This window comes from Argentina silus (genome assembly GCF_951799395.1).
Source record: "Argentina silus genome assembly, chromosome: 14".
Taxonomy (NCBI): domain Eukaryota; kingdom Metazoa; phylum Chordata; class Actinopteri; order Argentiniformes; family Argentinidae; genus Argentina; species Argentina silus.
In genome coordinates this window covers 4,634,527-4,648,735 of record NC_139668.1, presented here as the reverse complement: position 1 = coordinate 4,648,735, position 14,209 = coordinate 4,634,527, and the positions used below count along the sequence as shown (strand labels likewise).

The 14,209-nt window shown below is 43.5% G+C and overlaps 1 protein-coding gene across 1 annotated transcript; it reads right to left on the bottom strand.

Moving 5' to 3' along the window:
- Positions 1 to 2,238: 2,238 nt before the first annotated feature.
- On the bottom strand, positions 2,239 to 13,722 carry LOC310815280 (uncharacterized protein; the record flags this gene model as incomplete). Its single annotated transcript, XM_083685015.1, has 11 exons — positions 2,239 to 2,412; positions 2,578 to 2,817; positions 4,429 to 4,601; positions 4,963 to 5,113; positions 5,542 to 5,930; positions 6,209 to 6,403; positions 6,945 to 7,008; positions 9,209 to 9,754; positions 10,841 to 11,457; positions 12,000 to 12,581; positions 13,122 to 13,722. The coding sequence occupies 11 exons, from the start codon at positions 13,720 to 13,722 to the stop codon at positions 2,239 to 2,241; spliced, it is 3,732 nt and encodes a 1,243-aa protein (XP_083541141.1).
- Positions 13,723 to 14,209: the final 487 nt, after the last annotated feature.

Below are 14,209 nucleotides of genomic sequence, written 5' to 3'. Positions count from 1 at the left end.
GCACCCCCTACTGCCCGACTCAGGCACTGCTATTACCTCCATCTACACCACCGCCAACATCTCCACGACCCCCTCTGACTTCCTAAAGAAGCAACCACCGTCATCTTTAAAGAGGGCACTTCTTCCTGTGACTATTCTATTGTAATCATCAGACAAAGCCCTGCCTACTGTCAGTCATCCCCACAACTCCTCAGGGGTTCCCATCTACTACCCATCTCCCACCCTCTGAGCCACAAAGACCTCTAAGCCACGGACTACCAGTCACTAGTGATAGGGACACACTGTATTTCATTAATTCATTCCATAATGGAAGACCCAAGTGACACTTGATACAGACACTTCTCTGGAGAGGAGAGTACCCAGGAGAGGGCCCATTGGAGAGGAGAGGGCCCATTGGAGAGGAATTAGTTTTTTTTTCCATTGTTGTCACTGCTGTTATTATTGTTGTTGGACCTTCTGCTTGTTTGTGGATAATTGTATTAAAAAAAAAATGAATTGTATGGATTGTCTATGTATTGCATAGTATAATCGAGTGCAATCTAGTCTACTGTGAAAGAAGGCATCATGAGATCATAAAGTCAAGAGGAGGACATGAAGAGGGGAAGTACAGTGAAGTTGAACACATCAACAAACAAAATAAGAAAGGTATGTGAACACTTTATTCAGACTTTCTCATCTAACATTATCAACCTGCTACGATTTGTAGTCTTTATAAACTTTGCCATTGTTGACACCATCTCACAGTGTAGCCCCCCATGCACAGTGCAGTCCAAATGTCACCATCTGCTGGCAGAATGAACATCTTCATGACTGGCAGGACCAGACCTCCATCCTCCATCACCATAGAGGGGAGGACCCCACTTGCTGGTCAACTGAAATCACCAGAAGTTGTCACCTTTTGAAGGTGGTGATATGATGTCATGAGGCCTTCAGTGATCACACAGTAAGATAGATCTCAGCTGTAGGGAACAAGCATTTTTTGATGTTTAAGTTTACACACTTTGTTTGAAGTAGCAATGTGGAAATTACATTATACAAGTGTTATATTTGCTATTACATAAGTGGAATAAGGAGTTCCTTGTTACCTAAATACAATTTCCAAATGTGTTTGCACTTTTTACAAAATAAATTGTCTCAAAGTGCTTTATTTTTTTTTAATGTATTTTCTATACTGTAGACATAGTCAAGGCATGTAGAGTCCAGGAACATAGTTTTTATATATTTTCTGTTTTCAGTTGCATCAACCCTAACCCCAGCCCTAACCCTAACACTAACCCTCATTAATGCAAATTTCAATAAGTTAACCATTACAAAAAAGCATTACGGTTAGGCGATAGGGTTTAGGGTAGGGACGTTCCAATGATCCCATTTAGCTTAGACCATTTACGAATCTGACTAAACGCTTGCAAAGTGGAACGTCACTGAAGACATCCAAACAAGCGCGCACCGGTGTAACACTGACATGACAAGATTAGATTCAACTTTATTGTCATTGTGCAGAGTACAAGTACAGAGACAACGAAATGCAGTTAGCGTCTAACCAGAAGTGCAAAATAGCAGAAAGTGCAATGAACAGTATTTACAGGTAGTGCAATATATGATCAGTAGTAGTGCAGTATAATATAGCAGTGCAGTATAGCAGTATATGAGTACAGTAGCATTATAGCAGAATAAATAGTTACAGTATGAACAGTGTAGCAGCATATGAGCTGTATGGGTAATGCAGTCTAGCAGTATATATGTATTAACAGTAGCATGAGGTAGATAGCAGAATAAATATAAATATGAATATGGAATGCCGTATAAACAGTATAAACAGGTATGTACAGTATGTGCAGTAGTATTAAAGAAAATATAAGGATATGTGCATTATGTGCAGTATGAACAGTATGGACAGGTATGTACAGAAGAGCAGTGGTATGAGTAAGAGCAGGGGAGGGGAGGGGAGTAATAGTGCAATAGTGCAATTGTCCGGGGGGGGGGGGGTTGCAGGGGTAGTAGGTTGTCAGGTCGGTGCAGTGTTCGAGTTCAGTAGGGTGACAGCCGCAGATATTTGCAGATATTTGGCCGTCCAATATGCAGATATTTGGCCGTCAAACTAGATACCACTGTAATTAAATTGACACGTGTTAATTATTTCGCTTTCCCGCTCCGCTCCCTCCAGCCAGCCAGTGGCGCCACTCCTCCAACGCTGCCTTTACGGCCAACAGCTCCCTGTTCCCCATGTCATAATTCCTCTCAGCAGGCACAGGGATGGAGTTTGTTGTCTTCCGAAGACCGCTGGGAGAGGACAGCCCCGATGCCCACGTCCGATGCATCCACTGCAACGGCGAACTGCCGCCGGAGATCCGGGAGAGTGAGAATGGGTGCCATAGTGAAGCTTTCCCTTAACCTCCGGAATGCCTGGTCCACCTGGGGAGACCACTGAAATCTAACAGACGAGGAGGTGAGAGCATGCAAAGGTGCGGCAATCTTACTAAAATTCCTGATAAATCGCCTGTAGAAATTAGCAAACCCTAGAAATTCCTGTACCAGCTTGCGACTCGTAGGCAGGGGCCACTCAGCAACCGCACTAACCTTGGCAGGATCCATCTGGATGTTGTCCTTAGAGATAATAAAACCCAGGAAAGGAACAACGGAGGCATGGAAGTCACACTTTTCAGCTTTTACAAAAAGCCGGTTGTCTTGGAGACGCTGAAGAACTTTGCATACGTGTTGAACATGGGTCTCCTCGTTGGGGGAGAAGATCAGGATATTATCCAGGTATACAAAAACAAACTGATTCCACATATCTCGGAGAACATCATTAACAAGAGCCTGAAAAACAGCAGGGGCATTAGAGAGTCCAAACAGCATGACCAGGTACTCAGTGACCACTAGGAGTATTGACTGCTTGTCTTCCATTCATCCCCCTCCCATATCCAAACCAAATCATATGCATTATGGAGATCCAGCTTAGTGAATATCTTAGCCCCTTGTAATAATTCAAAAGCAGATGAAATAAGGGGGAAGAGGGTACCTATTGTTAATGGTAATTTCATTAAGGCCTCGATAGTCAATGCAGGGACGAAGCGTCTTGTCCTTCTTGTCCACAAATAACCCCAGCAGGATAAGATGAAGGGTGAATAATACCAGCAGCTAGGGAAGAGTCATTATATTCTTTCATAGCCTCTCTCTCCAGGGCCGATAATGAATAGAGACACTCTCTGGGAGGAGACGATCCTGGGAGCAGGTCAATGGCGCAGTCGTAGGACCGGTGAGGAGGCAGAGAGGTAGCATGGTCTTGTTGGATACCTCTTTGAGGTTGAGGTAACGGGGGAACACTAGAGAGGTCCGGCAAATCAGAATCCAATGAAATCTGAGAATGTGAGGAGACATGAAATCCAGGAGTAGCTGGAGGTACAGAAGCCGATCGAGGAGACATTGGTGCTGGGACGGACGAAAAACATGAGTGAGCATCCCTTGCCCCACCCCATAATCAGAATCAGAATTCTTTTATTTTATTTATTTTTATTTATAAAAAACAATAGCAAATAATGACAAAATGTACAAAATAGCAAAATATTAACAAAATAGCAATAACAAATTCACAAAATAGAACAATAAAACAATACATTTTAATACAAAAGAGTAATCCTTTTATTTCAGAAAAGAGTTCGATACACAGGTAGACAATGGTGGGGAGACAGATAATCCAGAAAGGGAGTAGGCAAAGTGGGGTTCGGTACACAGGTTAGCAGTTTAAAAAATACAGGCAGATAATCCAAAAAGGGGCAGGCAAAAGGCAAAGTCGGAATAATAAAAAAAATAAAAAAATAACAGGAATATAAAACACTAGAAAATATTGCTGGAATGCTTGATTCAAGGTACAAAGAGCAACTGGCAACGAGACAGGGGAAACACAGACTATATACACAGGGAATGATGATGAGGAACAGGTGAACTCAATCAAGGCGGGGTAGACAATTGCACAAGCGGAAAAATACACAAGGGCAGATAAAGAAGTGACAGAAACTAAAAACAATGTTGAGAAACAGTGCTCTGTCTTGTGCTGAATAGGAAGCTACTCTCCATATCACTAACTTCCACCTTTAACACACCACCAACTCCCTCCTCGGAGGACAGCTTCATATACAGTACCGTTATTCTATCATTCATGGCTGAGACATGGGGCAGTATTTTAGATAAGAGGCTTACAGTCACAGGCCATACTCTAGGATCAAACATACCCATGTCATTATTGGTCCTAGGCCAAACCCAGCAAAGCCTCATTCTAACACTGTGTTAGTGGAGTCCAAGTGTTGTGCAAAAGCAGGGGTCCAGGTCAAGTAGAAGTGTTTTCATGATGGAACAAGAACAAGCTCCTTTCCTGAGAACCATGTCAATAGTGACACGTGCTCTCTCTGCCCTCCCAGGGCTCTCCTTCACCGACTCCTCCTCAAGTTTAGTGATGACTCTCTGTTGCAGAAGTCCATCCAGTAGATAGTCTAGAACTGGTCCTGACACTCGTTTCACAAACTCTGCACGGACAGAGTCCAGTTGCTCCTTTGCAGAACCACTCTGACGGCGCTCAGCCTGCGGCTCACTCACCAGCGCAGCACCTGGTAGTCAGGGGAAACCAAGACAAACACAGTCAGCTATGTACAGCAGAGTTGTGTTGGCTGAACCAAACCAGTGTTGGTGAGGGAGCTGCAGCTGACCCCTTCAACATTCACACCAGCTAGGCCACATCACAGAGGAGCCCATAGTGGGAATGGTGTTTGGATATAGGCTCTCAGTCTCAAATCCAGGTCCACAGCACAGCTGGTTTTCATCAGGGACTGGTTCAGACCTGGGACACCAGGTGAGTGACTCTCTGGACGAATGACATTCATCAATCAAGTAACTACCAGGGGGAGAAGGAAACCAGCAGTGCTGCAGACCTGGAAGCCTCTGGTTTACAAACTAACTGTAAGGGTTTACCTGTTACTAGTGGGATGAACCCTCCCCACACCTTGTTTCCATCTACCCCTCCTTCCAAAAGCCTCAGCTCCACACTCTCTGTGCCCGCTTTCAGGAACACCTGGAAGGTGGGGTGGTAGTTTGGCCCGTAGCCCCAGTACACCTTTACACGCTGAAACATAGTGAATAGTTTGTTGATTCTGCACCAAATCAAAGAAACTGATAAATCTACAAAGTGCATTTGAGCTCCCTTAATCCTTTGGTTTGTCCTGTGTCAACCATGCATGTATCTTTAGCCAAATATGCCCAGTTTGTCATAAAATCAAACACGTTTGCAGCATGTACCCAGAAATTACAGATAAGACCTTTTAAGAACACTGTCATGGATGGCGACTTAGCCTTGGAGCTGTGGTTTTTGGGCACACACTGCTACACTGTTTTGTATCTTATTTGACCAAAGATACATGCATGGTTGGATGCAGAAAAATCCTTCAGGTAATCGAGCAATGACAATATGCAAATAATAATGATGGGGATGTTTATCGGCACGACGAGACATCATCATCATTTGCGACATCATCTGACAAAAACTACAAATACCTCTGGTTGTATCTTAGGTCTCTCCTTCAGATCACAGCAGAGACTGTACGTTTCCCCTCGAGCCAGAGTGCAGTCAGAATTGACCTCTAGGTAAGTGCTCCCTGCCTGTTGCTCCTCCATTGACCTTAAGTACTGATGGACCTCACTGAGTGGTACATTGAACGGCAGTACAATCAGGTTCAGAACTGACAGCTGGGGGCCCAGTGATCGGAGGAACGGCAGCACCTGCCCCCTGATGGTGAGGAAGGGTATTAACCATCTTATAAGGCCCCATAAAGAGAGGTCTGTGATGTTCACCACAACGTGCGTGTCAGTCACCCGCAGTGGTGGCAAAACCTCCACACTGTCACCAATAACATGGGCCACAGACAGGGTCCCAGGACCATCTCCTGCAAAACAGCAACATGTCACTAACACTGTATAAGGTGAGGAATACAAATCTCCACCAATGCAGCAAGAATATTCTAGTTACTAACAAGTACTGATGAAGTGTGTAGGCCTATAGTCTACTCTACAGTATTAGCAAGCACTATCAAAAAAGGCTCAGTGCGAATGCAGCTTAACTTGAAATAAAATGAGAGAAATGACTCCATGGGAATGGTATGTTGATGTGTAGTGAGGTCACACACAGCTCCGCTTAGGAATGGCATGTGGATGTGTAACTTACCAGAGCGAATCTCACAGTGTGGGAGGTGTAGTTGACGGACAGACCCCTGAGGGCAGTCGATGCTGAACAGGGGTCCTGCAGGAGACCGGCCTGTAGAGTACAGGAGACGCTCGTCCCATTGGACAGTTCTATACAGCACCTCCCCCTCCCCCTCCATCAGAAACACCAGACCTGTCAAACGGCACTGGAACAGACCTGCATGGGAGCACTGGAGCCTGGGGGCCACAGGACAACAATCATACTTACAATGGTAACAACAAGGTGAACAACCGTATAAAAGAAAACAATTAATGTTAGCAGCCATAAATAGTCACCTGTATAAAGTTTCCATACATTCAGTGGAAATATCAGGTGTCGCCATAGTTGTGGTCTAGAGTGCAGAATGAAGCACAAAATAAAAATCAGCAGTCCTAAGGTTACAAGGCTTGTCAGATGCTTTCAGGCCTCAACTCAAACTAATGTGGATATGAGCCGAGGTCCCACGCATATGTTATGTAGCTCCAGATACGCCTCAATCCCAAAAGAATGGGAGAGACAGGCACCATCTGAGATGATGCAATAAATTGATGCCTGTATGTTTTGGATCATATCAGAAGGTGTGGGTACAGGACACAGACTCATCTCTGAATTAGATTTGTGTGTATCATGTGTAAACGTGAACCACCTACGTAGTGATCTACTCATTGTTCACACTGATCTGAAACTCTATGGTACCATGATCAGCTGCTCTACTCACATGTTCCTCTGGTGTAGCTGTAGAGCTGTGTGCAGCAGTGCTGGTCTGAGGCAGAGTGTTCTGTCTAGAGAACGGGGGTTAAATGGGCAGTCAGATGGAAATACTGTATTATAATATAATCTATTTTCATGAGAGAAATACAAGTTGACAGTGACAGATACAACAACGTACTGTAGCGTTGAGAGCAGAAGGCTCAAACATGGGCTGATGTAATTGGGGAGAGTTTCAAACCTTGTGTGTGTGTGTGTGTGTGTGTGTGTGTGTGTGTGTGTGTGTGTGTGTGACATGTTCTTAGTCAATAGTGATTATTGTTGAATATATGTGTGTGTGTGTGTGTGGGGGGGGGGGGTCATGCCTACCCTCTCCAATCCAAGCTGGATGTCATTGTAGAACTCTTTGATCCCAACGCAGAGTGATGCTCAGAGGCTGTTTGTGAGGTCAGGCCATATGTTTAACACATTCAAATGTAATATTTGACTACTAAGCACAATTGTGTGTAGTGTTAGGAATAGCTAGGCTAGATGGATATAGAGCACAGGTTAGACACATTATCACATCTTACACTTCACACCTGGGGAGGTGGCCAGTTGAGGCCAGGCCCCCGGGGCAGGCATGACAATGTCAAAATGGTTAAGAAGTCAGTTGGCTACACCAGGTAACAGGAGTTGGTGAATGCTAAAACTGAATCTGATTTGATTGGTTTAGAGCGTGTGAATTTAGCTTGCGAAAGAGCAGGATAGCTCTGAAGAACTTGTTACCATAGTTTCCAATCCGGCTTTTTTGTTTGAGTTGATTGGAGACCTGACTAAAGTTAGCTCACTTGCTCATTAATCCCACTTTCTAGAATACCCAACTGCATATTATAGTCAAACCTATTGAACAGACATGATATTTATTTTCTTGATGAATTATGCAAATCTAATTTCAAATGAAGTTATGACGCTATTTTCCTCAAATGTTATTTGTAAGGAGATATTATACCCAATCAACATCTTCTCAGTTAAATGGTTATGAGAATTATACCGAGACAGATCTAAATCTTATAAGAGTAAAACAAGCAGACTACAATTGAGCTCAAAATCTAAATATCTGTCTTCCTATTCATCTGAAAAACTGCAGTTTGTATGATAGAGATTCAGCATCACATTGCTGCAGTATATATGTGTGTGTGTGTGTGTGTGTGTGTGTGTGTGTGTGTGTGTGTGTGTGTGCTTGAGTCAACAGTGACCATAGCAAGTCCCTGGCTCTCAGAGATGAACTGTCATCTTACTCTCAGGCCTCAGCTGTGACTCAGCCTCTGATCCAGAGTCATACCCTGTCTCTGGTCTGCTGCCTCCACCCACTGTACAACAACAACAACAATTACATCTTCAGTAGTTAGCAACAGTCCTAGAAACAAAATGCAGAAGTCCTCAAAACAAAATGTTAGTGACAGTGTCTCTGATGCATCTGCGGCTGAAATAAAATGAGAAACATCATAATGTTTATAATGTTAACATGTGTTTTTATTTCCATGAAAGGGAAGTAAATCTTGTTGAATTGCCCGCTTAGATAGGAAAGGGAAAGGGTGATTATTATTGTCAATAGTGTAGTGATAATTGAAAATGTTATCGTAAAGAGGCATTTCTTCACAAATCACACTCTGGTCGTGGGTATACCATTAATATACCACGGCTGTCAACCAATCAGATGGTGTTAAGAAACAGTGTTATAATATAGGGAGGACTAACGGGTCTATTTGGTTGCTTCCTTGTGTTGACGAATGCAATAGGCTGTGAGTTTGTATTCATTGATTCAAAGACATGTTATTATTATTATTATTATAACTGCCATGTAAATTCGAGCCTACTGAGTGATCTCATGGTAAGAATAGCCACGATTAGCTGGCTATTGAATAGGCCTAAACCTTTTTCTCAACTCCACTGTTATGCCTCTCCTCTTGGCCCCTGGGTGCACACACACACACACACACACACACACACACACACACACACACACACACACACACACACACACACACACACACACACACACACACAAACTAGTGTTGTGATTCATGTTAGCAGCTTCAGTGGCTCCTATGAGGCTACAAATGAAGCTAATCAGTTCTTAGTATACATTTCTATTGACCTTCTAGCATACTCACTGCTTGGAAAAGTAACAGGAACAGGAACAGGAACAGGAACAGGAACAGGAACAGAAAGGTCTTTGCCCCTATAAACTCCCCTTTCCTCTTCAGGATAAAACACATCTCCACTGTTTACTGCCACCATCTCCTCTATCTTCTCCAGCAGTTCTGTGACCTGAGCGCCATCACCCATGGTCTCCTTTTTGAAGACATGATACCTGTTCCCACATTTCTCAACAAGCCACTGGAGGGCCTTCCCTTCTTTCTCAATGTGTTGCTCAATGGTTTTGCCTCCCAGACGGTCCCCAAAGGTGAACAGCACTGTTGTGTGACTCCAGACTCCCTCACTGAGAAGCTCCATGTGTTGCTCTGCAGCATTTGCCTCTTCCTCATTGAATGAAACATCCCCTCGTATGACCAGGAGGAGAGTGTGAGGTCCTGGAGGACACATAGACACACTGCGCACAATCTCCTGTTTAACCAGCTCAGGAGTGTTTTCTACAGGGAGATTTGCCGACCAGCCTGGAGTGTCGACCACAGTGACCTGCCTCCCTGCTACTTCTCCCTGTCTTTTCACACACTGAACAGTAGTTCTCCTCAGGTCAAACTCCTCTCTGCCCAGGATGGTGTTTCCTGCTGAACTCTTCCCTGCTGCTCTGTACCCCAGCAGCACAATCCTCAGCTCTGAGAGATGGAGGGAGTCATCTGGCAGAGAGGGAGAGAAAAAACACAGTATAATGAGTATCTAGGGAATGAGTATAGGGGAGGGTGGTGGCTCTTCATTGAACACTGAAGGGTATTTAAATGGTCAAATGTATAATTTCAGTTATTCTATTCTTATGCTGTTTGGAGAATACTATTGAGAAAATGCAAATCTCCATCCACCATGGTAAGGTTAGAGTCTGGCAAGGGAGACAGAGAAAATCCAAACCTTATCCCATCAATTAAAAGGTTTAATTTCATGTAGCATGACCTACACAGCACATGCACAGTTAGTGGCTCCATCTTGCTTAGAGATTTAATTGGGCCCCATTTTCCATATACAAAAGAACACAAAAAATGCCTGTCAACTCATGACATGATTTTTATTGTACCTTGTCTGTAACAATGTCTTTAAGAACTCAGTGATTATTCAAACAGAGTTTAAGTAAACAGAATGACAATGTATTGCACGCCATTGCAATTGCCAGCTGCAGTATTCAAAACCCCCATTGGATTAGTCTTTTAGAATTATTATGGTTATTTTGGGAAATTGTGCTCACTGCTTGGGACTGCTTTGCTGCTTTGCACACCCTTGGCTGTGAGTTTGTGCTAGAGTTTCTGTCCCATTGGCTTATCGATCATCCATTCACTAACCCATGATAGTAGTCTCACAAAGTCAGACTCTCCATAAATAGAGAGTTTTATGGCGAACCATAAAGCAATCTGAATTTGAATGCACATTGCTCACCTGAAAAATGGTGTCATCGAAAACATCCTCAGCTAACTCCTATGCTTTCATATTGCGCAATTTCATGCAAATCGGGTTGTAAACAAATGGCAGGGCATAACAGCAAAGGCATTGCGTGCAGCTCTGATGGAGCTACACCGATTCTGGGTTCTGAAATGACTATGACAGTGATCTGATATAAACTTTTCCTTCATAACAGTTAACACTTCAATCTTGAGTAATTATTATCTCACCTATGAATGATCTGCGGATCTCTCTCTGTTTGATCACCTTCATCTCCCTCTTTTTTGCTCTCTCTTCTTTCAGTCTTTTCCATACTTCTTTCTTCTCTATTATCTCTCTTTTGATCTCAAAATGGCCTCCTCTGTTTCCTGCCACCATCTCTATCTTCTTCAGCAGCTCTGTGACCTGAGTGCCATCACCCCTGTCGTTATTGTTGAGAACATGATATCTGTTCCCACATTTCTCAACAAGCCACTGAAGGGCCTTTCCTTCACTCTCAATGTGCTGCTCAATAGTTGTGCCTCCCAGATAGTCCCCATTTGTGAACAGCACTGTAGTGTGTCTCCAGACTCCCTCACTGAGAAGCTCCATGTGTTCCTCTACTGATCTTCTGTGTTCCTCAGTGAATGAATGATTCCCCCCTATGACTAGGAGGAGAGTGTGAGGTCCTGGAGGACACAGAAACACACTGCGCACAATCTCCTGTTTAACCATCTCAGGAGTTGCCTTTACAGGATCATTCGCCCACCAGCCTGGAGTGTTGACTACAGTGACCTGCCTCCCTGCTACTTCTCCCTGTCTCTTCACACAATGATCAGTACACCTCAGGTCAAACTCTTTTCTGCCCAGGATGGTGTTTCCAGATGGACTCTTCCCTGCTCTTCTCCACCCCAGCAACACAATCCTAAACTCTGAGAGATGGAGGGAGTCACCTGGCAGAGAGAGAGAGAGAGAGAGAGAGAGAGAGAGAGAGAGAGAGAGAGAGAGTGAAATTAATTTTATTCCCAGCATACAACAAAAGTGTGTGTGTGTATGTGTGTATGTGTGTGTGTGTGTGTGTGTGTGTTCACATTCAAAATTGTATATCTGACCATACACATGAATTCATCGTGGTCAAATAGCCAGTTAATCTATTCATATTTTATTAACATTTCACAAAAAACATGTTTTATCCAGTGTAATGAACACAATAACATTAAATAAACCATGCTGTATTCTGACTAGTACCATTGTAGCTGGTTTATATCGCACGTCAAAAGTTGAATAACCCCAAGACCTGAAGCAGAGTCTAAAATAAACTCACCCATTAATGATCTGAGGGTCTCTTTCTGTTCTTGTACCAGTCTCTGTTTCCTTCTCTCTTCCTCTGCCCTCCTTCTCTCTTCCTCTGCCCTCCTTCTCTCTTCCTCTGCCCTCCTTTTCTCTTCCTCTGCCCTCTCTTCTATCTTCTCTAGTATCTCTCTCTTTATCTTATAATGGCCTCTGTTTCCTGCCACCATCTCCTCTATCTTCTCCAGCAGCTCTGTGACCTGAGTGCCATCACCCCAGTTCTTATTGTTGAGGACATGATATCTGTTCCCACATTTCTCAACAAGCCACTGAAGGGCCTTTCCTTCACTCTCAATGTGCTGCTCAATAGTTGCGTCTCCCAGACAGTCCCAATTTGTGAACAGCACTGTAGTGTGACTCCAGACTCCCTCACTGAGAAGCTCCACGTGTTCCTCTACTGATCTTCTGTGTACCTCAGTGAATGAATGATTCCCCCCTATGACTAGGAGGAGAGTGTGAGGTCCTGGAGGACACAGAAACACACTGCGCATAATCTCCTGTTTAACCATCTCAGGAGTTGCCTTTACAGGATCATTCGCCCACCAGCCTGGAGTGTTGACTACAGTGACCTGCCTCCCTGCTACTTCTCCCTGTCTCTTCACACAATGATCAGTACACCTCAGGTCAAACTCTTTTCTGCCCAGGATGGTGTTTCCAGATGGACTCTTCCCTGCTCTTCTCCACCCCAGCAACACAATCCTAAACTCTGAGAGATGGAGGGAGTCACCTGGCAGAGAGAGAGAGAGAGAGAGAGAGAGAGAGAGAGAGAGAGAGAGAGTGAAATTAATTTTATTCCCAGCATACAACAAAAGTGTGTGTGTGTATGTGTGTATGTGTGTGTGTGTGTGTGTGTGTGTGTTCACATTCAAAATTGTAAATCTGACCATACACATGAATTCATCGTGGTCAAATAGCCAGTTAATCTATTCATATTTTATTAACATTTCACAAAAAACATGTTTTATCCAGTGTAATGAACACAATAACATTAAATAAACCATGCTGTATTCTGACTAGTACCATTGTAGCTGGTTTATATCACACGTCAAAAGTTGAATAACCCCAAGACCTGAAGCAGAGTCTAAAATAAACTCACCCATTAATGATCTGAGGGTCTCTTTCTGTTCTTGTACCAGTCTCTGTTTCCTTCTCTCTTCCTCTGCCCTCCTTCTCTCTTCCTCTGCCCTCCTTCTCTCTTCCTCTGCCCTCCTTTTCTCTTCCTCTGCCCTCTCTTCTATCTTCTCTAGTATCTCTCTCTTTATCTTATAATGGCCTCTGTTTCCTGCCACCATCTCCTCTATCTTCTCCAGCAGCTCTGTGACCTGAGTGCCATCACCCCAGTTCTTATTGTTGAGGACATGATACCTGTTCCCACATTTCTCAACAAGCCACTGGAGGGCCTTCCCTTCACTCTCAATGTGCTGCTCAATGGTTGTGTCTCCCAGCTTGTCACCAAAGGTGAACAGCACTATAGTATGACTCCAGACTCCCTCACTGAGAAGCTCCAGGTGTTCCTCAACTGATCTTCTGTCTTCCTCAGTGAATGAAACACTCAGATCTATGACCAAGAGGAGAGTGTGAGGTCCTGGGGGACACAGAGACACACTGCGCACAATCTCCTGTTTAACCAGCTTAGGAGTCTTCTCTACAGGACACCAGCCTGGAGTGTCAACCACAGTGACCTGCCTCCCTGCTACTTCTCCCTGTCTCTTCACACACTGAGCAGTGGTTCTCCCCAGGTCAAACTCTTCTCTGCCCAGGATGGTGTTTCCTGCTGAAGTCTTCCATGCTGCTCTGTAGCCCAGCAGAACGATCCTCAGCTCTGAGAGATGAAGGGAGGCACCTGTGCAGTATGAAATAAACTCCATAATCACTATGAAATGATATAGAGTTCATATAACAAACATTTTCTTTATTTTCTTTCTGAGAGCAGAAATGAAAACCTGTTGGCTATGACTGCATATTAATGTCCTGTTGGACATAACAGACATATTAATGAAGTTATAATCTATTTCAATAGACTCATAGATGTATATTAGATGTCATTTCAAATTTGGTATTCTTCATAGGCCTACAATGGATATTATTATTATTAAACACCCATAATCGGCTGAAGCACTATGAACTATATATTTTGCGGTGTCGGTGCAGAAATAAAAACCTTTTGGCTATGACTGCTGTTGTAAGAGACATTTAAATTAGGTTATTATAATTATTATAATTTTGATAATATATTTCATAAACAATTCACATGTACAGTATTAAGATTTACAGTTTTTCCCCTACTGCTTGAGCACACATTTTGAAACAGTATTCAACAGTTCATATGTTCCCCTAAATAGTTAACACATTTAT